We start from the raw sequence: 26,424 nt of genomic DNA, 5'->3' as shown, positions 1-26,424 counted from the left end.
AAACACATATTAGCAGCAGAACCAATGGGAAACATTGAAGCAGAGAATAATTATAAATGTATTTTTATTATGGAAATATAAATTACTTTAAAACAGCTGTCAACAGCCTTTCAGGACTTGTGGTATGAGAATGATTTATGAAATTACTCCTTCAATGGTTTGTAATGGCTAGTCTTTTATTACACTACTGTACTACTATATACTTAGTAGATGGTGTAATGAAATTTAAAGGGATTTTCTGAGAGTAATATTGATGACCTATCCCAAGGAAAGATCACTAATATCAGATTTATTGGGGACTGACTCCCAGCACTCCCATCAATTAATGTCTGATAGAATTGACAAAAACTGATACCAACTGATCAGACCAGATACCCAAAATTATGGATCTGTTTTAAAAAAAAATATTCTATTCTTCAGATGGATCAGAAGAAAGGAAAGCTAACAGTAATGTGAACTCGACCTAAATAACATATGCATACCTAATGATTTATATCCTCAAGGCATGTAGCCATACTGCAAAGAACATATACTGCAAAACTACAGGTCAGCTCTTAATGCTGGGCAAAATGTATACACTGAATCATGCATAGTGTGGTGGCTTAGGGCACCATGTATGAAAGAAGGATGTGTTCTTCGGTAGAATACAGTGGCATGCAAATGTTTAGGAAAAATTACTGTTAATGTGAACTGTTAAGCAAGTTTAAGATGAAATGATTTCCAAAAGGCATAACGTTAAAGATGAAACAAACTTTTTAAGCAATATCAGTGTATTATTTTGGTGTTGTACAATTTTAGAGCGAAAAAAGGAAAGGGGTACCTTGCAAAAGTACAGGAACCCAAGGAGATTTGAGCTCTCAGATAACTTTGATCGAGGTCTCAGACCTTAAATAGCATGTTAGGGTTAAGGCTTGTTCACAATCATAGTTAGGAAAGGCCATTTGATGCAAATTTCAAAGCTTTAGAAATACCCAGACTCTAACCTTGTCCTAAAAAACAGCAGCCATAGGTTCTTCTAAGCAGCTGCCTAAAACTCTGAACATGAAAATGGTTGAGGCCCACAAAGCAGGAGAAGGCTATAAGAATACAGCAAAGCGCTTTCAGGTTTTTCAGTTTGAAATGTAATTAAGAAATGGCAGTTAACAGGAACAGTGGAGGTCAAGAGAAGGTCTGGAAAACCAAGAAAAATGTCAAAAACAGCTGCTTATATGGTTGCTAGAAAGGCAAATCAGAACTCCCGCTTGACTGCAAAAGACCTTCAGGAAGGTTTAGCAGACACTGGAGTTGTGGTACACTTTTCTACTTTTCAGTGACACTTGCACAAATATGGCATTTATAGAAGAGTCAGGAGAAGAAAACCTCTCCTGAGTCCTCCCCACAAAATTCAGCATCAGAAGTTTGCAAAAGAGCATCTAAATAAACCTGATGCATTTTGGAAACAAGTCCCGTGGACCGATGGGGTGAAAATAGGACTCTTTGGCCACAATGAGCAAACGGTATGTTTGGAGAAACAAAGGACACAGAATTTTATGAAAAAACACATCTAAAACCATTAAGCTTGGGGGTCGATCAATCATGCTTTGGGGTTGTGTTGCAGCAAATGGCACAGGAAACGTTTTACAGGTAGAGGCAAGAATGGATTCAATGAAATTCCATCAAATTCTGGAAGCAAACATAACTAAAAAAGCTGATGGCTTCTAAACATACTTCAAATTCACAATATACTACCTCAAAAGGCACAAGCTGAAGGTTTTACCACAGCCATCACAGTTCCCTGATCTGAACATCATTGAGAATCTGTGGATAGACCTCAAAATAGCAGTGCATGCAAGATGGCCCAGGTATCTCACAGAACTGGAACTCCTATGCAAGAAAGAATGGATGAAAATCCCTCAAACAAGAACTGAAAGACTCTTGGCTGGCTGCAAAAAGCATTTACGAGCTGTGATAATTGCCAAATGGGGTGCTACCAGGTACTAACCATGCAGAGTGCCCAAAGTTTTGCTTTGTGCTCTTTTCCTTTTTGTTATTTTGAAAATGTAAAAGCCTTAAATAAAAAATAGTTTTTGCTTAAAATATGTGTTATCTTTAACTTTATGCCCTTTGGAGATCATTCATGTTCAATGTGCTGAACTGTTTACAGTAACAGTAATTTTGACCAGGGGTGCCCAAACTTTTGTCACTACTTATCACTGTATACTGCCCCCTCAGGTCATGGACCAAGACATATCAGTTTTGCTTGTAGTGTTCAGAAGAAGGCCAATCTCTTTAACCTATAGAAAAATGACTAACAAAGTATACAAATTATAATTTGTGCAGGGGTACTTATCCCACCATGATTGTAATACTGCAATTAATTAACATTTTCATGAAGTTTACATTCAGGGAATGCTTCCAATATTGTATGGTTACAATAGGAGAATGTTATCCATTAAGTATACGCTTCCCTAGTATGGCTTATTGGTTCCATAATAGCGGCATGAATCCGCTGCACGTTCACAGTTGCAGGTTGGTAGCAGATGATATGTCATTTCATTTAATAGGTTTTGGATCATTTTTAACAGACAAAAAGTTTTGGGAGTCCATCCATGATACTGGAAGCAGCAGCCAAAGACTGCTCACAAAACCAGATGTGCTGGGAGTGTGTGTATTGGCTCACTGGGCAACAATGAACTTAGCAGGAAATGTAACCCTATGAACGGTGGAAATATACACTGCTAAACACATCAAATATGCTTTTGCACCCAAAGATGCCCTCATATCTACTGGTCCCCATTATGAGTAGCAGTTGATGACTTGTCACACGCAGTCAGGACTGCATGCTGCGCACATGTGGCCACGCTGGTGATGGGGACATTCCAAAGGGACAGACATAAAGGAGGAACCTTCAAACATCTGGTCAAAGGGAGCAGAGCCAGGAAAATATAAACAGCAGAAATGTAACCCAGCGACAGGGCAGACTCACAAAACTGCGATGTGAGAGCTGCTCAGAGCATCTAACTGTACCCCTGAATCTGCAGAAATGGCGCCCAAAAAAATATTGGCTTCATTCTACATACTGTAGTTCTGTAAGATCTTCATTAAAGCCTAGTATACCAGTAACTGGCATGAGTAGTCACTGCTAGGATAAGACCTCGACTGTTAACTGTTGTGGTATTCAATGTGACAACATACAATAACCATAATAAAAATAATGAGAATACTGGATAAGTCACTTGCTATCAGGAGTGAATGTATTCTTGGTGCTTAAAGGGAACCTGTCACATAGAAAAATGAGGTCAGCTTGCAAGCATCGTGTTATAGAGCAGGAGAAGCTGAGCAGATTGATATATAATGTTATGGGAAAAGATTGGGTATAACTTATAATTCATTCATTTAATTCTATGCTCATTCTAGATTTAGGAGTCCGGTGGGCGGTCCTGTTCAGATACAGCTATTTCTGTATGCACAATCGTTCAGGCAAGGCCGCCATTCACAGATAAGATTGTCTACTGGACTTCTAAGCACAGAATTAGCAGAATAAATATATTGTTATTTTATTATATTTAAAGAGTTGTTCCACTGTTGGGCTTATGTAGTATATCAACAGGGGTCCAATACATACAGGGATCAGTGATTGGCTGTGGTAGTCACATGCTGGCTCATTCTAAGCAAAGTTCTAGGGACTGCCAAGGCAGATCAGTGAAGGATTGGAGAGCTAAGTAGTATTTTATTTATTTATTATTTTATAACATGAGAGGCAACTTTTCAGTTGGATAACCCCTTTAACCCTTTCCCAACCAGCACCCTGGCCAGGTCTTTAAAGATGGCGCCATAGCTGTGGGGTGCCTGTTGTTTCATAAAGCAGACACCCACGACTAATGTACGCGACCATCAGTAATGCCTGAGCAGGGCCGGTGCTACCATAAGGCAGACCAAGCGGTCGCCTTAGGGCGCACCCTGGGGGAGGGCGGAAAAATGTGACATGGAGGGGGAGAAATGTGACATGGGGGTCTGATGGCTGACATTGGGGGCTGATGGCTGAGGGATGATGTCTGACATGGGGTTCTGATCTGAGGTCTGATTAACATTGGGGGTCTGATTGGGGCTGTGAGCTGAGGTCTGATTAACATTGGGGGGCTGATTGCTGGTCTGACCTGAGGTGTAATGGAAAAGATTTTTTTCTTATTATCCTCCTCTAAAACCTAGGTGCATCTTATAGGGCGAAAAATATGGTTCTTAAACCAGCCATTGTCCGAAGCAGAGAGAAAATACCAGGACCACAGAGAGGAGAAGCGTGGGGGGGTGGAGGGGGGGGGGGGGGGCGCCAAAATGTAGCTTCGCTTGTGTTGGCAAAAATCCTTGCACCGGCCCTGTGCCTGAGCGCTGTAAATACCGCAAACAATCGCTTCCGGCGATCAGAGGAGCTAATTACTGATTTTTTGTGTGCAGCAGCCCCTGCTCACTATTTCCTATGGAGCCCTTACCTGCAGCAGGGCTCCATAGGAAACTAGTAATTTTCTCATAGTCTAATGACTGCTTGTTATGGGAACTATAAAAAAAATTGTAAAAAAAAGATATAAATTAATAAAGTTTTTAAAGATAAAAAAATAAAAAAAACAATTCAAATCACCCCCCTTTCCCCCCCAAAAAAATATAAGAACTAAAAAAAAAAAAAAAAATACACATCATGGATATCGCTATGTGCGAAAATGCCCTTACTATAAAAATATAAAAATATCTTCCCTATACGGCAAAACGGAAAAAAGCGTCAAATGGCCGATTTGGCATTTTTGGTTGCTTTATTTCCCACGAAAAGAAAAAGTGATCAAAAAGTCATACACCCCAGAATCAATGAAAAGTACAGATTGCCCCGCACAGATTGCTCCGGGGTCAAAATATGGTGACAAAAAAAGAAAACGGATTTTTCCATGTTTTTTATTATTTTATCAGTATCAAGAAAAAGTATACATATAAGGTATCATCGGATTCTTACTCACCTGTAGAATGAAGGTAACTGGTCAGTTTTGTCACACATTGACCATAAATAAATAAAAAACTGTAAAACTGTAGCGGAATTTTTTTCCCAATTTCAACCCATTTGAAAAAAATTTACCACTTCCCACTACATCATATGCAATATTAAATGGTGACAAGTACAACTTGTCCTGCAAAAAACAAGCCCTCATATGGCTATGTGAAGGGAAAAATAACAAAGTTATGGCTCTGGAAATGCAGGGAGTGCAAAACAAAAAATGCAAAAACAAAACGGACTCCAAAATAGAAGGGGTTGAAGAATGGTATAAAATATCTACTATTTATACTAACCTACCCTTCAATGCTGTTACTGCCCTCATTCAGGATGCTCATCTATTAGCCAGAGTAGAACACCTGATGCCAGGTTTGCTCCTAAAATACAGCTGATCTCAATAGCGTAGACCCTGTAATCAGCTTATTGTTGGAGGACCTTTCAAACTACGCCTTTAGGCCACATGTGCAACACCGTATTTTCGGTCTGTGGCCGATCCACATTTATCATTTCTATGGGGTCAAAAAATATGGACAGTACACAGATATTATCAGCTCACGTTTCTCCTTGTTTTATTGACATGTGGTTTGCAGATCACAAAACTGATATGATTTTGTGTGCATGAGGCCTTAAAGGGGTTCTCCAGAAATTACAAAAATGAAAATACTCACAAATACCTTTTATTACTTAGAATGGCTTGTTTTGTCTATGGAGCAATCATTAGGAGAAATAAAATGGCCTCTGTCCTATCAGTACACAAAAAACCTGTCCTAATCACACAGGAAGACAAGTTACTTCACCACAATCAGCTATAGTGCTGCCTCATCCTCCTCTCTGCTCTCCTTGTCAGGAATCATGATCCTGAATACAGGTGAATCTCTGTGGGAATGGAGATGATGAGGAGACATGAGACGTGGGTGAGGGTGGCTAATGAGTAGCAACACTTGTTTACAGTCTCCATTACCACAGCAACACATTACCACAGCCTGTCCTGTCCGTCTGCTTTGTACTTCATGTCTCCTCATGAACTAAATTCCCCAGAGATTCAGCTAAAGTTCTTATCATCTGTATTCAGGATCAAAATTCCTGACAAGTAGAGAGGCGGAGTATGAGGCAGCTCTTTACCTCAGTGTTGTAAAGTAACTTGTCCTCATGTGTAATCAGGACAGGTTTTGTGTGAACTAATGGGACAGTGGCCATTTTGTTTCCCCTGATGATTGCTCCCTAGACAAAATGAGCCATTATAAATAATGAAATGTATTTGAGAATATTTTTAGAATAAAGTAATATTTAAGTATTTTCATAATTCCCGGAGAACCCCTTGAAGAATCCATCACTTAGCTTACACAGGGCACCTACAAAGTATACCAAACCACAAGGTGTACACTTACAGGTGAAACTCGAAAAATTAGAATATTGTACAAAGTTCAATAATTTCAGTAATGCACCTTAAAAGGTGAAACTAATACATGAGATAGACTCATCAAATGCAAAGCGAGATATTTCAAGCCTTTATTTGTTATAATTTGGATGATTATGGCTTACAGCTTATGAAAACCCCAACGTCAAAATTTTGAGGTACCCCGTAGCCTATAATATTGAACCTTTTTCACAATATTCTAATTTTAAGTTGCATTACTGAAATAAATGAACCTTTGCACGATATTCTAGGTTTTCGAGTTTAACCTGTAGTGCACATAGTACACATAGCACAGAACTCACACACTATAACCTGACATCTTAAATGAACCAAATTCTGGAATCTTTTCCAAACAGTGTGTGAATTTCCGGGCCCTGGCCTTCACACAATCGCCATGTGTGGAGGGAACACACCATGGTTTGTAATGTCAAGAGAAAAGTGAAGAGCTGGCAGATTACATTTAGTATAATAGTGCCAGTATCAAGACAAGGTCCAGGCCGTCACCAGAAAGAAGAATAACATCCATTCTGCCTCCATCTCCTATTTTATCTTTCATGATGTGGTGCCTGTGCCTGTGCCAAATCACATTGCAATGACTCTGAATAGCATCACTTGAACTATATCTGTTGTATTTCTTCTCCCCCATGAAAACTGCGTCCAAGCTGTTGTTTACCAAGAATTACTCTGACATCACTTCTGTGTCCTGAAGGCAGAGTAGAGTTGGCACATCTCATACACTTTACGCCTCCTGATCTAGGAAACTTACACATCGAATGAACTCAGGCCATATTCCTTCCATTTAATTAGTAATTTCGCTTGGGACAACTTCAGTTTACCCTAAACCCTAGGCTCAGGAACACTTGTTACTTAATAGGCATGGTATCTCAGCATCTGTACTCTGTACACTTGAGCAAGAGTCTCCATTACTTGCCCAGCGGGGACATGACTAATTCCTGCACGCACTGACCAAACACCAGATGATTAGATTACATAACTCTATCCTTCAGATTAGCTCATATATCATGCATATGTACTGTACATGAGGACTGGAGAGATAACAATTACCACCATGGGTATTATGGCCACACATATAAATAACCAACATCATAGCTGCAGATTCCTTGTTGGTCATCCATTGTAAACCCAAAATGCAAAAATTTGACTGCTCGGATATTATGTTTCAGGAGCACTGGACTTTTTTTTTTAGAATGGTGGCAAACAATTTCCATTTTCACCCTGCTGATTATATTGAGCATTGCTCATAGGAACCACATGTAGTGCCTTGGGTTCTTTGGACTATGGATGTTTGTGGACATTTTCTCCTATTGCTAGTATGCAAAGTCATCAACTCCATACTTTAGTGCACTTGGAAGGGTTAACTTGCACTATGATTTATGCCATTGTTTACACTTTATGCCTTTTTATATTGTTAAACTTGCTTTCATATAGTTATTGTACTACATCCTGTTCATTTACATTGTTATTGCACTACAAAAAATTTTAATATCGTGCAAAAGTCCATTTATTTCAATAATGCAAATTAAAAGGAATTGCATTAATGCAGCTTAAAATTAGCATTTTATGAAAAGGTTCAGTATTCTAGGCTCAAAGTGTCACACTGTAGTCTGCTAATTAATCTATACCCCCTGAGCAAAGGGTACCTCAAAATTGAGACTTTGGGGTTTTCATAAGCTATAAGCCATAATCATCCAAATTATAACAAATAAAGGCTTGAAATAGCTCCCTTTGCATGTGATGAGTCTATCTCATATATTAGTTTCACCTTTTGAGGCCTCATGCACACGACCGTTTTTTTTTAAGGTCCGCAAAAACGGCGTCCGTAGGTCCGTGATCCGTGACCGTTTTTTCGTCCATGGGTCTTCCTTGTTTTTTGGAGGATCCACGGACATGAAAAATGAAAAAAAAATCTAAGTCAAGTTTGCCATTGAAATGATAGGAAAAAACGGACACGGATCACGGACACGGATCACGGACACGGATCACAATCTTGTGTGCATCCGTGATTTTTCACAGACCCATTGACTTGAATGGGTCCGTGAACCGTTGGCCGTGAAAAAAATAGGACAGGTCATATTTTTTTCACGGCCAGGAAACACGGATCACGGATGCGGCTGCCAAACGGTGCATTTTCCGATTTTTCCACGGACCCATTGAAAGTCAATGGGTCCGTGAAAAAAAACGGAAAACGGCACAACGGCCACGGATGCACACAACGGTCGTGTGCATGAGGCCTAAGTTGCATTACTGAAATAAATGAACTTTGCACAATATTCAAATTTTTCGAGTTTCACCTGTATATATATCTGCACTGCACTGTGGAAATGGTTAGTGCACAGTCAGCTAATAATGAGAGACTTTGGGACTTTCTAACTATACACTGAGAAGATAGAAATCTTCCCTAGTAGGGACTAAAAGGGGAAATTTTGGAGGGAAAAACAGACACACTGGCCTTTTGACTGTATGGTTTCTGTTTAGGGTTTGATTCTCCACTCCACCCCTCCCACTAGAAGAAAAGCAGACTCTGCCAGACTGCACGCGTGACCAGAAGAAGAAGACACTAAGATGGGTATACTCTGCCACAGACCCTGTGCCACCAGCCCTTTGGCCAGGGTAGCAGCCTTTTGAGAGGGACCTCTAGTTCAGGCATTTCCTCAGCACAAAACCTTCTTCTGCCTGGGAGGAGACTGCAGAAGCTAGCTCAGTGCCTTGCCTGTATTGTTTTGCATTTGTGTTCCTCCAGTAAAGAAGCACACTGGTTAAAGGGGTTGTCTGGTCATATATATTGATCGTCAGAATAGGTCATAAATTTCTGATTGGTGGGGGTCCAACATTCAGGACCCCCACTTTCATAGCTGTTTGAGGAGGTGGAGCTCTATGTGAGCGCCACTTCCTGGTCATTACACCGAACACCATCTAGTCTATAGTGATGGTGTACTGTAATTACAAGTACTTGCTCCACTTAAGTGCAGCAGCTTCAAGGGTGGTTACAGCACTCAACAGGAATCTGGCTGTTATGGGTGCTCGTCTGGAAATGTTCCTGACTCCACCCAAGGAGCAACACTTTGAGACTTAGTACAATCAGACAGCACTCCAAATGATGTGATGAAATAAGTCGTGAATTTTATGCAGCCGGACATGATGCACAACAAATTATGTCAACGTTTCGGGCTAAACAGTAGCCCTTCTTTAGGCCTAGTTATGCCCACATTAGAGGAACGCTGACAGTTCCTCTTATGTGGGCTTAACTAGGCCTGATGATGGGCTACTGTTTAGCCCAAAATGTTGCCATAATTTGTTGTGCATCATGTCCAGTTGAATAAAATTCACTAATTATTTAATTACATAATTTGCAGTGCTGTCTGATTGTACTAAGTCCACAAAAGTGGAGCGCCGCCTACTCTTTAGCGACGGTGTACTGTAATTACAAGTACTTGCTCCACTAAAGTAGAGTGCCGCCTCCTCTTTAAACAACTGATCAGTGCGGTTGCCAGGTGTCAGACCCCCGCCAACCAGATATTGGCAGATATTGGCAGATATTGGCAACATATATGGCCAGACAACCCCTTAAACTGCAAATCCTTGACTACCCGGACTTATTTTCCATTGGGGTGCACCACGCCTTACCATTGCCTCCAGAGAGCAGCAACAGTGTTCAGGAGACCCGACGAAACGTTTGGGCCACCCCAAAATCTACCACTGGACATGGTTTGCCACTGATAAATACATCTTCTCCCAGTGCTGGTAAAATGCTGGGGCAGGGTACCTCATTCTAGGGGGTCAAAACCCCACCAGTCCAGCTTTTATTACTCCTCCTATAGAAAGGTAATGGATGGAAGCATACAGAGGTAAAGAGGAGGCCCCATGTACCTCTATGGGAGCCCTGTTATGTCTCCAGTAAAGAAGTACATTGGTTTACTGTAAACCCTGGCTCTCTGCATGTATTTTCCATTGGGTTGCCTTATCTTCCCCTCCTGATAATGACAACTCGACGGTGTCCGGGGGACCCAACATAGTGTTGGGAGCACCCCTTACCCACCCACTGGACATATACTGTACAGTTACATCTGGGCCACGATGTTGAAATTATTTTTTAGAATATTCCACAATAGTTTACAGCATACTGCTTTTGTTTAAAAATTCTTAAGAAGTCTGAAAATGTTGTGTTGACATTACTAACCACGTCTGCTACCCTCACCATAGTCGCTTATGAACTTTTTTTCCCCTCTGGCTAACAATGTAATAACATTCAACTCGGCGGCTGACGTGATGATGTAGTCACGCTACGTTGTGCCTCCCGCTCCTCCTCGCCACGCCGTACAAACTATGATCTGCCCTCGTTGATCCGTGGGTATTGCCGCCTCTGAGCCCTCGACCTCCCCAGCATCTTGCCTGTTTTCCTGCAGTGATTGTCGTGGCTGCCTGCTCCCACTAGGTGTTTGTGAATGGTCCCTGCTTCTGGTGCCCGTTTGCTTCTTTCTATAGACGGCCCGCCTGCCTCTCTTTACAGATCTGCGCCGTAACTACCTGTTTCCACCTAACACTCGTGGATGGTCTCTGCCTCCGGTCTCAGTCTGCCTCACCTTACCTCTCCGCTTCTTGACCCTCCGCTCTTGCGCTCCTTGCTTCCAGCCGACTTGGGATTGAGGTTTGATTAGATGTTGCCCTGCGTCCTCTTTGGTCCGTATGTTTGATCCACCCCTCCTTTCGTCTCCTGTGTATACCCTTCGATCTTCCTGTGCTTGCCTTGTTACACCAAAAGGTTTGCTCTATCTGCTGAATATACTACTGAATGGGTACTCTCCGTATATTGGATGAACTACCTTGATGAACTGTTTTTGTTCCTTTTTGTTTTTCTGGTTTCTTCTTTTTCCTTCCTTTTTTTTATTATAGAAAGTTTTGACTAGATTGAATATACTATCTTCCTCAGTGGTAATCAACATAAGAAGGAAAGGGAGGGAAGGAAGGGAAGGAAATAAGAGAAAGAGGAGGGAAGAAGGAAAAAAGGGAAAAACAGAGCGAGAGGAAAGGGGGACAAGAGAGAAGAGGGGAAAAAGGAGAAAAAAAAATGGCCCCTAAGCAAAATAGGCATTCTGCTGAGTATACATCTGCCAAAATTGGTCAGAAACTCACAGAAACTGACAAAATTTAAACAATTTTAAATCTCCAAAGGTTGTTACTACAAGAGCGGGACAAAAAGGCTGCATGATTCGGATGTAGAAAAAAAAAAAATGGATCTAGAATGGAAGAAGTATTGGATCATGATATTCAGAAGGTGGGGGTGTCTTGACCAAAGATGAAACCTCACCACTCAATGAAATCTTGAGTGCGGTTAAAAAAATGGAGAGTTAATAAAAGATATTTCAACTCAACTTGGGGTAATTCAGACCGATGTGCTTCTTATAAGAGATGATGTCTCTAAAATACAAGACAGAGTAACTACCATAGAAAAAACTGTGGTGGTCCTGGAGAAGGAAGTTAAAATGTTTAAAACAGAAATCCCCACGTTGATTCTAATACTTATTAGAAAGTAGAAAATCCCCTAAGGGATGCTGGGACCTGCACCTATAACGAGAGCAGTGCGGGGAGAGCTGTGGCTGGAGGGCCCCATATTTCCCAGGGTCTGTTCACCACCAAGCGCTGCTCCCATAGAAGTGAATGGGAGCCTACAGCGCATGTGCGGCCCAGGCTCCCATTCTCCTGATGCAGATTATTTACATATGTTTTGGACTTGCCCAGAACTATAAGAATATTGGAGGGCAATTTATAACTGCATTACCCAAAAACTGAAAGTGGTGATTCCAATTGCGGTGGAGTGTTGGATTTTGAGTGATCTTTCCAAGGTTGGGAACCATAAATATAAAAGGATTTTTTGGGTTAAAATAATGTTTTTGGCAAGGCTCTTGATTGCACGGACTTGGTTTTCATCTAATACTCCAAGTATAAATATATGGCTAAATCTCGTTTATAAGTTCAAAAGGTATAAATATGTTCTATATAAACAAAGAAACTCAGAGGATAAATAGCTCTCCCTTCATTATTCCTTTTTTTTTTTGGGGGGGGGGGGGGGCAGACGCATCGCAAAGGGGTGGAATTTTGGGAGGGTATTATGGGGGTAAGGTTTAAGAAATGGAAATAACAATTTGAATATTTTACTTTGTATGGTTATACCATTGTTTAAAAAATAAAATGTAATAAAAAAAACATTGTAATAACTTTGCAGAGTTAAAAATGTTATGCTGTGACCAAACTGTGACCACAGTTTAAGCAAATTACCACTTTGTTTTTTTACATCTCCAGTGAACGTTTCCAGCTGACTGTTCCGGGAGAGAACGTTCACCGGATCAACAGATCACCACTGGATCCCTATTGACTATAATGGGATCTGTTGGTGAGCTGACTTCTTTCCGGGTTTTGGCAGGACAAATACCACTGCATGCAGTGGTTTTTGTCCAGCCGACAGCCAGCATTTTTGCCAGATCAGTCTGCTGAATCATCTCTAAAGCCTCATTCACACGTCAGTGTTTTGGTCAGTGATTTCCATCAGTGATTGTGAGCCAAAACCAGGATTATAGGCAACACAGAGATAAGGTATAAGGGAAAGATCTGCACCTGTTCTGTTTTTAGAGCCAAACCTGGTTTTGGCTCACAATCACTGATGGAAATAACTGACCAAACACTGATGTGTGAATAAGGCTTTAGTTTTATCGTCAGACGTCGGAACAGTCCTTTAGTGCAAGAACTTTGCAATCAATAACATGGATCTCAGTTTCCTGAACCCCTCTAATTGACATTAGGGTGTTGGAGAGGATAAGGAAGATTGCGCATTAGAGTGTTGGAGAGGATAAGGAAGATTGCGCATTAGGGTGTTGGAGAGGATAAGGAAGATTGCGCTTAAACACTTAAGATTATACTGAATTATTAGATTATTAAAGAAAGAATAACCATCTCTTATATACATGGTGAAAGAAACAAACCAAACTTGATGAACATGCCTAAAGCTATTTTTATTTAGTACAGTCAGTAGCTCCAAATTTTCCCAGAAATCCCAGTGATCATCTGTTTTCATCATCTCTTTAGACTTTGAATGGAATGTCAGCCCACATGCTCGACCATCCTGTGGACAGGTGATAAATGCATTTTCTGAGAAAATCCATTTAAGTGAACTCATAAACCAAAAGGTAGAAAGGTACCACATTCAGGGTTCTTGTACTCCTACCGTACTTTGACAAATCTCAGGGAGGTGTTCGACAATTGTTGGTGCAGTCTATGGTGGTCTAGAGACAGTGAGTGGCCTAATAGTAAACTACTAGGTGGTTTATAGCAGGTGAGGGTGAAAGGGTCCATCATATTGGCCAGAAGTGTGTTTATAACTATTCAGGATATCTGGGTGGCACTTAAGTGGGAGCTGCAATGGCAGCCAATAGTAGTACTCTTAAATTCAGATGTTACAAAGAAATGGTTGAAGAGGGTTTTTAGATTTCATTGGGAAAGTTCTTTGAACTTAATATGATTCACAGACAGCCCAAGATACAGACCACCTGGTGCAATGTTGGATTATAGCTCCAGAAAATGACTGTGACTAAGCATTTCTTTGGAGGAAGAGTTATTTAAAGATAAATGAAATCTGATCATTTTCAGATCTCGTGGTCTTTAATGAGCTATTAAATGAAGTTGTCATCAAAAAGAATCCTGTGGTGAAGCAAACCTCAAGGGACGTACATAAATAATTTCAGATACTACATTGTGGGAGCAGGAACGGCAACCTTAGTCCAGCTCATCTCTAAAGGGTATGCACAGCTACAGAAGATACAGCTGCAATGTAACACTAGACTGTATAGCTGGTCCTATATGTGCGGAGCTAAATCCATGTCTGAATGCCGAGGAGAGAGCTGGGTCTTGTGCTGTAAAAATGTCAAAACACCCCTAAAAAATATAACAAGAACCATACTAATCGAATTATCTCTAAGGCTACTTTCACACTAGCGTTTTTGCTGGATACGGCAGGGTTCAGCAAAAACGCTTCCGTCTGCATCCGTTATGAACGGATCCGGTTGTATTATCTTTAACATTGCAAGGACGATTCCATCATGGATTCCATTGAAAGTCAATGGGGGACGGATCCGTTTTCTATTGTGTCAGATAGTGTCAGAGAAAACAGATCTGTCCCCATTGACTTGCATTGTGGGTCATGACGGATCCGTCTTGAACCGCATCCCATGAAGGAGAGAAAACCACAGCATGTTGCAGTTTGCTCTCCGGTATGAGAACGGAACGGAATGCATTTTGGAGCATTCTGTTCTGTCCAGTTATGTTTTGTCCCCATTGACAATGATTGGGGACAAAACGGAAGCGTTTTTCTCCAGTATTGAGACTCTATGACAGATCTCAATACTGGAAAATAGAAATGCTAGTGTGAAAGTAGCCTAACTAACATATGAGGAGCCCACATCACAGTAGTAGAGTGGCTTCTGTGTGTTTTTTGTGGGATTGAATAGATTCCAAAGGGAAAGGAAACATAATAGAAAAAGCATGCACCAACCATACTGCAACCAAAATATGTGAACTGGGCCTAATCATTTTACACTGTTCAATATTGCTTATAAATTCAGGTTCACATAGGACAGTTTTCGATGCATCATTTCTGATCCGGTTATGGAATGGATATAAAAAAAAAGGAGATGAACAAATCTTTCTTGTATGTTTTTCCTCCCTTTAGGATCAATTCCTGGCTTTGCCTCAAAACAAGGCATCTAAACTGTACCAAACGGCTCTGTGTGATTGTGGCCTTAGAGCCCGAACAGAAGCACTATCATCAGATTTACTAGGAGGAACTAACCTACCTGAGACAATAAGACAAAGAAGAGAAAGCCCATTGAGGACATCTCAGTATCTACCATAATCAGCAATATCACTGATAAAAAATAAACACCTCATTTATGAACTAGAACAGAACCACATGCCATTCTGGGAGCTGGCTCATTTGAACAAGGTACTTGGTATTAGGAGAAGGCACCATTAGTTTATAGGCTCACATTATCTATCTTTTCAGCTCATATGGAATCGTGGCCAGAATCTAAGGCTCTAAAATGTATTTCCTTCAGATACGATTTAGCTCCTCAGATTCCTTCTGATCCCAAATGAGATACAAACACACCACAAATATGCAAACATATGGAGGACTTTTTGGCCTTTTCTTGTTCTTATGAACTTAACCCTTTCACTGCATTGATTTAGCAATGCTCAATATCCTGCTATGGTCAGTGTTGCATACACAGTGGCTAAAGTATCGTGTACATTTTAGTGGCACAACTTAAAAAAGAAGAGCATCTGCCACCATTTTATTATGTAGATTTAATATTATCTCATATCCGGTATATTGTCTCATTAAACCAACCCCTTCTGAGATTGAAGCTGAGTCGGCTTTCTTGTGGCCAGCCATACATGTTCCGAACTACAGTAAATGATGTGCTGTTACAGGCCAGCTTTGAAATGAATTTACAACTATGTAATACATGGATGGACTAGGTCCACTAGGGTAGGAGAAGCTCTGTAGTGGCTCTCTGTTCTGGCAAATACAGAATGATCCTAAGGGAGGACCCCCATCCCCCCAACAGGGGCGAAATGGGAACCTAAAGTGACCCTGGAAAAAAATACCTAAAAGTGGACCAATATTATGGTAAAAGGGTCTAAATTGACAGAAGGCGTGGCAACAAAAGTAGGAGGGTCAGCAATACCATAGAGCAAAATACCACATACCACAGAGCTGCACAATATCTTGCCCCAAACGCTATCCCTCCAAGTTGGCCATCAAGAGCAGTCATTTTCTCTCCTCCTCTTCCAGTTGTCTCTGATTAAGATATGGAGCAGGGGGCTTAGGAGGGGAAATGCAGGACATAGTTGAATCAGAAGGGCATCTTGGTGGCCGGGTACAGAGCACCTGATTCTCACCGAGTTATTTACCACTGATAGCTTATTCTGTACCCAGCCAGCAGCAGAGATGGGGGTTTGGGTGGGCCCCTGGGAATCGGCCCACTGGGAAATTTCCCTGTGAGGTCTACGGCCAATCCGCCCCTCGATGACCTTCATCTTCCATAACTGAACATACTGAAAGGTGTTGGATTGATGAGACAATCTCTGAACAAGCCTATGGTATGAACCTTGTGTATTAAGTAAATGTGACTAAAATTCCACTTGTCCGGCAATAACGAGCCAGTTAGCCATCAATACAACACAGCCTACTGTTATCTTTATTTTCTTCATTAGAAAAGGGGGGCTTTTTAATGTACCCCAGGCCAAATAGGAAGGGTCCCCTTTTAAAATGTGCAAAAATGTAATGACTTTTAGGGAGAAAGACTATCCTTCATATGTTGTCATTGTCCACTCCTACCTCCTCCAGAAATGATGTGGTGGATACAGCTAAATAAGACGATGTCCTATACATAATAGTCCTAGCACCCTTATATACTCTTGTAAAAGGGTGGTTGCTGTGTGATCAGTACTTACCATTTCTTGCCTCCCACCAGATGCTGCTGTACTCTATAGCCAAAGAATGCATCTTTGGATCCTTGGATGATCCTTGGTTTCTTGTCATCAATGTTAAATGTGTCAGTCAGACCTAAAAAAAAAAAAAAAAGATGGAGTACATAGAGAACAATGTGCTTGCAGTAGTTAAGGCTACATAGAAAACCTGAGCATATCATTGGACCGATCCTGATACTTTTGCCTCCATCAACCAAAATATCCGTCCAGTAAAGTGGGTGCCGGATGCAGCTACTTAGTGATTTTCACCTCTGTTGTTCTGAGATGACAGCATCTAGCTCCTGGGTCCCAGTGCAAAACCTGTAACAGGACCCCCATGAACTGTTTATACTGGTGTCTTCTTTGTGGGACAAGAGTCATTAGGCCCACTAAGTCCTACTAAGCAGGGCCCAGGTGTGACTGCTACTTCTGTAATCCTATATAACAGGGATGGCCAACCTGAGGCTCTCCAGCTGTTGCAAAACTACAACTCCCAGCATGCACACACTGCCTACAGCTTTCAGACTACAGAAGGGCATGGTGGGAGTTGTAGTTTTACAACAGCTGGAGAGCCGCAGGTTGGCAGTCGCTGATATATAAACTGAACAAAAATATAAACACAACACTTTCGGTTTTCTCCCATTTTGCATGAGCTGAACTCAAAGATCTGAAACATTTTCTACATACACAAAAGACCCATTACTCTCAAATATTGTTCACAAATCTGTCAAAATCTGTGTTAGTGAGCACTTCTCCTTTGCCGAGATAATCCATCCCACCTCACAAGTGTGGCATATCAAGGTGCTGATTAGACAGCATGAATATTGCACAGGTGTGTCTTAGACTGCCCACAATAAAAGACCACTCTGAAATGTGCACAGTTTTGCCTTACTGGGGGATCAGAAAATCAGTCAGTATCTGTTGTGGCCACCATTTGCCTCACGCAGTGCAACACATCTCCATCGCATAGAGTTGATCAGGTTGTTGATTGTGGCCTGTGGAATGTTGGTCCACTCCTCTTCAATAGCTGTGCGAAGTTGCAGAATATTGGCAGGAACTGGAACACGCTGTCGCATACGCGGATCCAGAGCATCCCAAACATGCTCAATGGGTGACATGTCCGGTGAGTATGCTGGCCATGCAAGAACTGGGATGTTTTCAGCTTCCAGGAATTGTGTACAGATCCTTGCAGTATGGGGCCGTGCATTATCATGCTGCAACATGAGGTGATGGTTGTGGATGAATGGCACAACAATGGGCCTCAGGATCTCGTCACGGTATGTCTGTGCATTTAAAATGCCATCAATAAAATGCACCCGTGTTCGTTGTCCATAACATACGCCTGCCCATACCATAACCCCACCGCTACCATGGGCCACTCGATCCACAATGTTGACATCAGCAAACTGCTCACCCACACAACGCCACACATGCTGTCTGCCATCTGCCCTGAACAGTGAAAACCGGGACTCATCCGTGAACAGAACGCCTCTCCAACGTGCCAGACGCCATCGAATGTGAGCATTTGCCCACTCAAGTCGGTTATGACGACGAACTGCAGTCAGGTCCAGACCCCGATGAGGACGACCAGCATGCCGATGAGCTTCCCTGAGACGGTTTCTAACAGTTTGTGCAGAAATTATTTGGTTATGCAAACCGATTGTGGCTGCAGCTGTCCGGGTGGCTGGTCTCAGACGATCATGGAGGTGAACATGCTGGATGTGAAGGTCCTGGGCTGGTGTGGTTACACGTGGTCTGCGGTTGTGAGGCCGGTTGGATGTACGGCCAAATTCTCTGAAACGCCTTTAGAGACGGCTTATAGTAGAGAAATGAACATTCATTGCTCGGACAACAGCTCTGGTAGACATTCCTGCAGTCAGCATGCCAATTGCACGCTCCCTTAAACGTTGCGACATCTATGGCATTGTGCTGTGTGATCAAACTGCACATTTCAGAGTGGTCTTTTATTGTGGGCAGTCTAAGGCACACCTGTGCAATATTCATGCTGTCTAATCAGCACCTTGATATGCCACACCTGTGAGGTGGGATGGATTATCTCGGCAAAGGAGAAGTGCTCACTAACACAGATTATCCTTAGGATAGGTCAATAATATGAGAGGTGTGGGGGTATACAGGCAGAAACAATACAGACACTTAAGTACGGAGCAATTTAGTAGATTTATTAATGCACATTTATTCATTAGTTCTCCAGGTCAAAAAGAGGAACATTTACAGGTAGGAACAAAGATGGACAGAGGGTCTTGGGTTAAAAAGAGGGACTGTCCCTCCAAAAGAGGGACACTTGAGAGGTCTGCAACCCCTGTCACCCGCATTGACTAGCTGTTGATCCAGAAGTAATCAGTGCTGCAGCTGCTACTCCTGTTCAACTTCATGAGAGCTCAGATGCAGTACCTGAGAATGACCACTACACAGTGTACAGCGCTGTGATGTTCTAGCTCCATACATTGCTTCCGGAAACTGTGACTACCACAGCTGATCAGTATGGGTGTTGGGTCTCTGACCATCACTGATCTCATATTGATGATGTATCCTAGGCATCTATTGGTCAATATGTTGGTCATGGATAGGTCATCAATGTGTTAGACCTGGAAAGCACCTTTAATTTTCTTTAAAAATAACTTTTGCCATTAACACCAGACATTTCTTCCCCTGTCCACGGAACATTCCCTAAATAGCCGTTTGGGTTACTAACATGCCTTGTGGCAAATCTGAGACAAGTGACAAGGTTTCTCTTAGGCTTTACCAGAGTGACATACCAGAGGGGGGTCAATGTCAAAAATTCCCACAAAAAATATGTATTTTAATCAGGGGCCATTTCTATGCGTCTTAAAGGGAAACTCTGAAAAATGTGCCCTGCTGGAGCCTAACATTTTTTTATTTAAGGCCACAGGAGTACAGGCCCCAAACATTAGGCATTCACCGGACAGAAAACATCAAATGATTATATGGCTGGAGGTATATTAGACGGTCATTGGATATCAATTTTACTTCAGGCCAGTGGAGTACAGGCCCCAAAAAGTATTCAGTCACTGTACAGAAAAGAACAATTGATAATGTGGCTGGAGGTACATTAGGCGGTCACCATATAACAATTTTACTGTTGGCAAGTTAGATTACAGGCCCCAAAAATGATGCATTCACTGTACATAAAATATCAAGTAATTATGTGGCCGGAGGTATATTAGACGGTCAATGGATATAAATTTTAATGCACGCCAGTGGACTACAGGCCATAAAAATTATTAATTCACTGTACAGAAAAGAACAATTGATAATGTGGCTGGAGGTACTTTAGGCGTTTACCGTATAACAATTTTACTGTTGGCCAGTTAGATTACAGGCCCCAAAAATTATGCATTAACAGTACATAAAAGATCAAGTGATTATGTGGCCGGAGTTATATTAGACGGTCAATGGATATCAATTTTAATGCAGGCCAGTACAAATACATGTCAAGTACATATGTTTAAAAGAACAAAAAATATAAAATTGGATTAAAAACATGACTAATGAAATCCCCCCTCTTGAAAACCCCCCAAATAATAATAGTTGAAATTCGATAACACGTGGTCATCACAGGTGTTGAATTCCTCTGAGGTCCCAAACATTAGGCATTCACTGGACAGAAAAGACCTTTTATGCCGCTGTATTTACATAAGAAAGGGACCATTCTTTGTTCTGGGTGGTGGCGCCGTTCTCTTAAAATAAAGACTTTCAAATATGCTAATGAGCCACTAGGTGCTATTAGGGAATTGCTTCAGCACCTAGAGGCTCGGCCTACGCACCCCCAGGTCCAGTTGATTGACTATCGAGTTCTCCTCAGTGTCCCGTAAATCCCGCGCCTGCGCCGTCCTGTTTAGTATTCAGCGCAGGCACAGTGAGTGAAGTACGCGCTCCTGCTGCCGGCTTTCTTCCTTCGGCGCAGACGCAATGAGGAAGCCGGCAGCAGGAGCGCGTCCATCACTCACTGCGCCCACGCCAAATACTAAACAGGACGGCTCAGGCGCGGGATTTGCAGGACGATGAGGAGAACTCGAAAGTCAATCAACTGGACCTGGGCCTGCCAAAGGGTGCGTAGGCCGAGCCTCTAGGCCCTAATAGCACCTAGAGGCTCATTAGCATATTTTAAAATCTTTATTTTAAGAGAACGGCGGCAGGCAGGGAGTTATAAAGCATACTGTTATGTACTGCTGACATTAGCACATCGCTAATGTCAGTCAGCTACGTAATGTTATTTCACATGACAGAAACCCTTTAACCCGATGTAGTCGGACACCGGTCGGTCTAGGCGTTCCCTGAGGCTGGATCTGGAGGTCAGCTTTCAATGGGTTGGCTGCAAGAATGATCTCATATCCGAAGTGACCAACACATCTTCAAACCACCCTCTGCTTGCATGCACTGTAGGATTGGTATTTGCAACTGTTTCTCTGTGGGTGGAAATTCCTCTGCCAGCGCCCGCAACAGCAGAATGCAACATCTCTCGAAGCAAGGCCTAGAAATGCTGCATTCTAAAGGCCCTCTGTGATGCTGGTAACATGTCCGCCATTTTGTGTTTGTACCAGGGATCTAAGTACGTTGCCACCCAGTACTGGTCCTTGCCCTTTATGCTTTTCATACGGGGGTCCCTCTTCAAACACTGGAGCATGAAGGCCCCTGATTTGCACTAAATTGGAAGCGGTGGAGCGGCCTGGCTCCTGCTCATCGCCCAGGAGAATGTCGTCCTCGGTCTCCTCTACGGACAACACCAGGGATCCCAGAAAAGTTTAAAGACTGCTCTTCTTGATCCTCCTTCTCCTCCCCCCAGGCACTATCCTCCTCTGACTCCTCTTCAGACTCCTGCTGACTTGTCTGAGATGGAGTTGCTCCCCCAGGGAATTCATGCAGCATTGCGACTTCCTCATCTTCCAGCTCCTGCTCCTCGACGGCTTGATCAATGACACAACGCAATGCATGCTCCAGAAAGAAGGCTTAAGGTACGATGTCACTGATGGTGCCCTGGCTGCTACTGACCAGTTTGGTGATCTCATTAAATGGCCGCAGAAGTCTGCATGCGTCGCGCATGAGCAGCCACTGGCCCAGTGAAAAAAAAAAACAAGCTCCCCAGAACCTGTCCTGCCGCAGAGTTCGTACTGGTAGTCGTTAACGGCACATTTCTGCTGGAGCAGCCTATCAAGCATATACAAGGTGGAGTTCCAGCACGTCGAGCAGTCACAAATCAGACGTCTGATGGGCAAGTGGTGTCACCGCTAAACATCAGCAAGGCGAGCCATGGCCATGTAAGATCTTCTAAAATGGCCAGAGATTTTCCTGGCCTGCCGCAAGACGTCCTGGATCGCGGGGTATTTGGCAAAGAATCGCTGCACGACTAAGTTCAGGACGTGTGCCATGCACGGCACCGTGTGTCATTTTGCCTTGTTTCAGCTCGCTCAGCAGATTGGCACCGTTGTCACACACCACTTTACCAACTGTCAAATTGAGCGGGGTCAGCCACTGATCGGTCTGTGACCGCAGAGCTGAAAGGAGTGCAGGACCGGTGTGGCTCTTGGCTTCCAGGCACAACAGCCACAGCACAGCATAGTTGTTCCAATAGTGTTTGTCCCTCTGTATAGCTGCGGTATCTAGGGAGAACCACACACAAATGCTGCACAATACAAATGCACTATATAGAAATTATATTATAGGTATATCACACCCCTGCCTCAGTTAGTTTTTTGGGGGGCAACTGGTATATTACAACAGTTGCAATTAGTTGTTCCAATAACATTTGTCCCTCTGTATAGCTGCGGTATCTCAGCAGAACCGCACGCAAATGCTGTACAAGCACTATATATAAATTATATTATAGGTATATCACACCCCTGCCTAAATCAGCTTTTTTGGGGGACAACTAATATATCACACCAGTTGCAATTAGTTGTTTCAATAGCGTTTGGTCCTCTGTATAGCTGCGGTATCTAAGCAGAACCGCACACAAATGCTGCACAAGCACTATATATAAATTATATTATAGGTATATCACACCCCTGCCTAAATCAGCTTTTTTGGGGGACAACTAATATATCACACCAGTTGCAATTAGTTGTTTCAATAGCGTTTAGTCCTCTGTATAGCTGCGGTATCTAAGCAGAACCGCACACAAATGCTGCACAATACAAATGCACTATATAGAAATCATATTAGAGGTATATCAAATCCTTGCCTCAATCAGTTTTTTTGGGGGAAACTGGTATATCACACCAGTTGCAATTAGTTGTTCCAATAGCGCTTGTCCCTCTGTATAGCTGCGGTATCGCAGCAGAACCACACACAACTGCTGCACAATACAAATGCACTATAATATACTGTCTATGTTAGAAAGTATATTATAAGTATATCACACCCCTCAGTAAGTCACACCTATCGATAGCACACCTATACCAGTCCTTAAAAGGACTTTTGTGGCCCTATTAGCTGGCGTTTGGTGTCCCTAACAGTCTGTCCCTGCTCCACACAGCAACCTCTCCCTACACTGGCAAAACACTGAATGTAAAATGGCGGCCAGAACAGGTTTATTTATAGGGTAGGGGGTATGTCCATGTGCTGAAACGTCTCAATTGGCTGTCCTGTACCACCTGATGGATGAGTCATGGGTCAAAATTCGGCACATTACAAAAGAATATGGCGCCAGTGGACATCGCCATATGTTCGCCTTTTCAGCGAACCGCGAACAAGCAAAATTTGCCGCGAAACGACCGACGGGCGAACCGCAAGGCCATCTCTACATGGCAATGTATGACCAATGAGAATATACCACATTCACAATCACTATGCAGAGATATGAAGGTATATATAGCCGGGGTTAATCTACTGTTCACATTGTGTGGGTGCTACTGTTGGTGTACGGTATATTTCAGAATATTCACTTGTGCTCCAAAGCATTGCATGAACCTAGATAAAGACTTGCTGTTATTAAATCTCGTTCTGGAGCTGTCATTGACCTGCATAGATAAGCCTTAGGCCTAGTTCACACGACCGTATGGCTTCTTCAGTGTTTTGCGGTCCGTTTTTCACGGATCCGTTTTTCCATTTTTTGTTTCCGTTGTGTTTCCGTTTCTGTTCTGTTTTTCCGTTCCGTTTTAACGTATGCCATGTACAGTATACAGTAATTACATAGAAAAAATTGGGCTGGGCATAACATTTTCAATAGATGGCCCAGAAAAAAACGGAACGGATATGGAAGACATACGGATGCATTTCCGTATGTGTTCCTTTTTTTGCGTACCCATTGACTTGAATGGAGCCATGGAACGTGATTTGCGGGCAATAATAGGACATGTTCTATCTTTCAACGGAATGGAAAAACGGAAATACGGAAACGCAATGCATACGGAGTACATTCAGGTTTTTTTTTGCGGAACCATTGAAATTAATTGTTCCGTATACGGACCGTACACTCGCAAAAAAAGTTCGTGTGAACTAGGCCTTAGTGTACTCCAGAAACTGCCCTACATCTGCTTTTCTTTTGTGCTCAGACTCATGGCACTTCTAATGGTGTCTGGAGCAAAGATTTTGCCAACACATTTTCCTCAGCGACAGAACAATAAATTCAATAAAGTCTCTTTATGAGCAAAAGAAAGCAGAAAAATCTCTGGAAATAATTCTGGCTATTAAAACCAAAGCTGCATTCAACCATCATGGTGAACATATGGTCAGAAACGTAATTGTATGCACTGTCATTAACACTTTTTTGACTATTAAATTCTATAGGCACATTGCAATATATGTTATATATCAAGCTGTTCTTGTTTTTAGTGCAACGTATACCTAGTATATCGCCTGAGGAAGCGGTGCATGGCATAGTGATTTTCAAGCACTAGGCATAAAACAGTATATTAGTTTTTTTATAAAAACTCACTGGAACATGGATTGATAAGATTAGACTCCAACATGTAGTAGAATAGATTTGTTTTCTGTAGTTGATCAAATTTAGAAGAATTATAGAGTTTTTTGGGAAGACTCTTTAAAGGGGTGAAATCACCATTAAATTTTATTTGAACAAAATTCAACATGAAAAACTAGTTACTATTGTGATTTATTTTTTTGTTATAAAAATGCTCCAAATATGAGATATTCTCTTTATTAAATTATAATGGTACCCCCTAGTGTTTAATTTGTATAGTAATGTGCACGTCTGCCTACTGAGGTGGTCACACATGCTCAGTTCCATCCTTCAACTGCCACCAGCTGTATCTACTGTTAGAAACTGTGAAAGTTAAAGTGTAACTGCCATTTTATTTTTATTTGTGTAATGTATAGGAGCAATGATGCTGACATTTTTGTAATATACTTCAACTACTGAAATTGAACATTATTATTAGAAAAATAGCTCTATAGTGGCCCATTTTGAGCCTTAGCAACGCTGTGAAGACCTTCTCAACACTGACCGTTATATAAACAGAAGACAGAGGAGCATTGCTAAGTCTCAAAATGGGCCACTTTAGAGCTATTTTTCTAATAGAAATGTATGATTTCAGTAATTAAAGTATATTACAAAAATGGTCAGTATCACTGAGTCATACACTAACAAGTTGCCTAAGAGACCCAGCCTGAGGCTGGATCTCCTCGGCACCCATAGAAGGCAGTTCCCAATGCCGTGCTAGGGCATCGGGCTGCCTTGTGTCGCATCGGTTCCCTGCCACAGCAGCGTGGGGACTCAATGCGATCACTCACCCAACCCAAACCCCTTCTATGTCGCGGTCAGCGCGGACCGCAGCATAGAAGGGGTTAATCTGCCGCCATCGGCTTTTACAGCGATGCCGGCGGATACAGCAGAGGCCAACATTACACCAATAAAAATAAAATAGAAATTACACTTTACCCCTTCCCGACCTATGACGTACTATGACGTACGTTAATAGTACGTCATAGGGATCGCGCGGGCACCGGAGCTGTGCGTGCGTGATCACTGCAGGGGCCCGGCAGTCCATGGTAGCCGGGCCCCTGCTGTATCCATCGGCATCTCTGTAAAAGCCGATGCCAGCGGATTAACCCCTTCTATGCCGCGGTCCGCGCTGACCGCGACATAGAAGGGGTTTGTGTCGGGTGAGTGATCGCATCGAGTCCCTGCGCTGCTGTGGCAGGGAACCGATGCGACACAAGGCAGCCCGATGCTGTGCAATGGCTGCCCAATGCCTTGCACGGCATCAGGAACTGCCTTCTACGGGTGCAGAGGAGATCCATCCTCAGGCCCGGTCTCCTAGGCAACCTGTTAGTGTATGACTCAGTGTCATGCACTAACAGGCAATGCATTACAATACAGATGTATTGTAATGCATTGCAGACGGGATCAAAACCCCAAAAGTGAACATCATAAATAAAGTAAAGAAAAAAAGTAATAAAAAAGTGTTTTTAATAAAATTAATAAAGTAAAAAAGAAAAAAACGCCCCTTTCCCCTTA

At 42.3% G+C, this 26,424-nt stretch overlaps 1 protein-coding gene across 1 annotated transcript in view; it reads right to left on the bottom strand.

Moving 5' to 3' along the window:
- Window positions 1-26,424, bottom strand: part of ITGA11 (integrin subunit alpha 11) — a 129,879-nt gene that overhangs the window by 86,625 nt on the left and 16,830 nt on the right. Inside the window, exon 2 of the mRNA XM_044283139.1 lies at window positions 16,953-17,064. Coding sequence (XP_044139074.1) covers window positions 16,953-17,064 — 112 coding nt within the window. The remainder of the gene's footprint in view (window positions 1-16,952; window positions 17,065-26,424) is intronic.

Source organism: Bufo gargarizans, chromosome 2, assembly GCF_014858855.1.
Source record: "Bufo gargarizans isolate SCDJY-AF-19 chromosome 2, ASM1485885v1, whole genome shotgun sequence".
Taxonomy (NCBI): domain Eukaryota; kingdom Metazoa; phylum Chordata; class Amphibia; order Anura; family Bufonidae; genus Bufo; species Bufo gargarizans.
The sequence above is the reverse complement of the archived record's forward strand: the minus strand, read 5'-3'. Positions and strand labels throughout refer to the sequence as shown.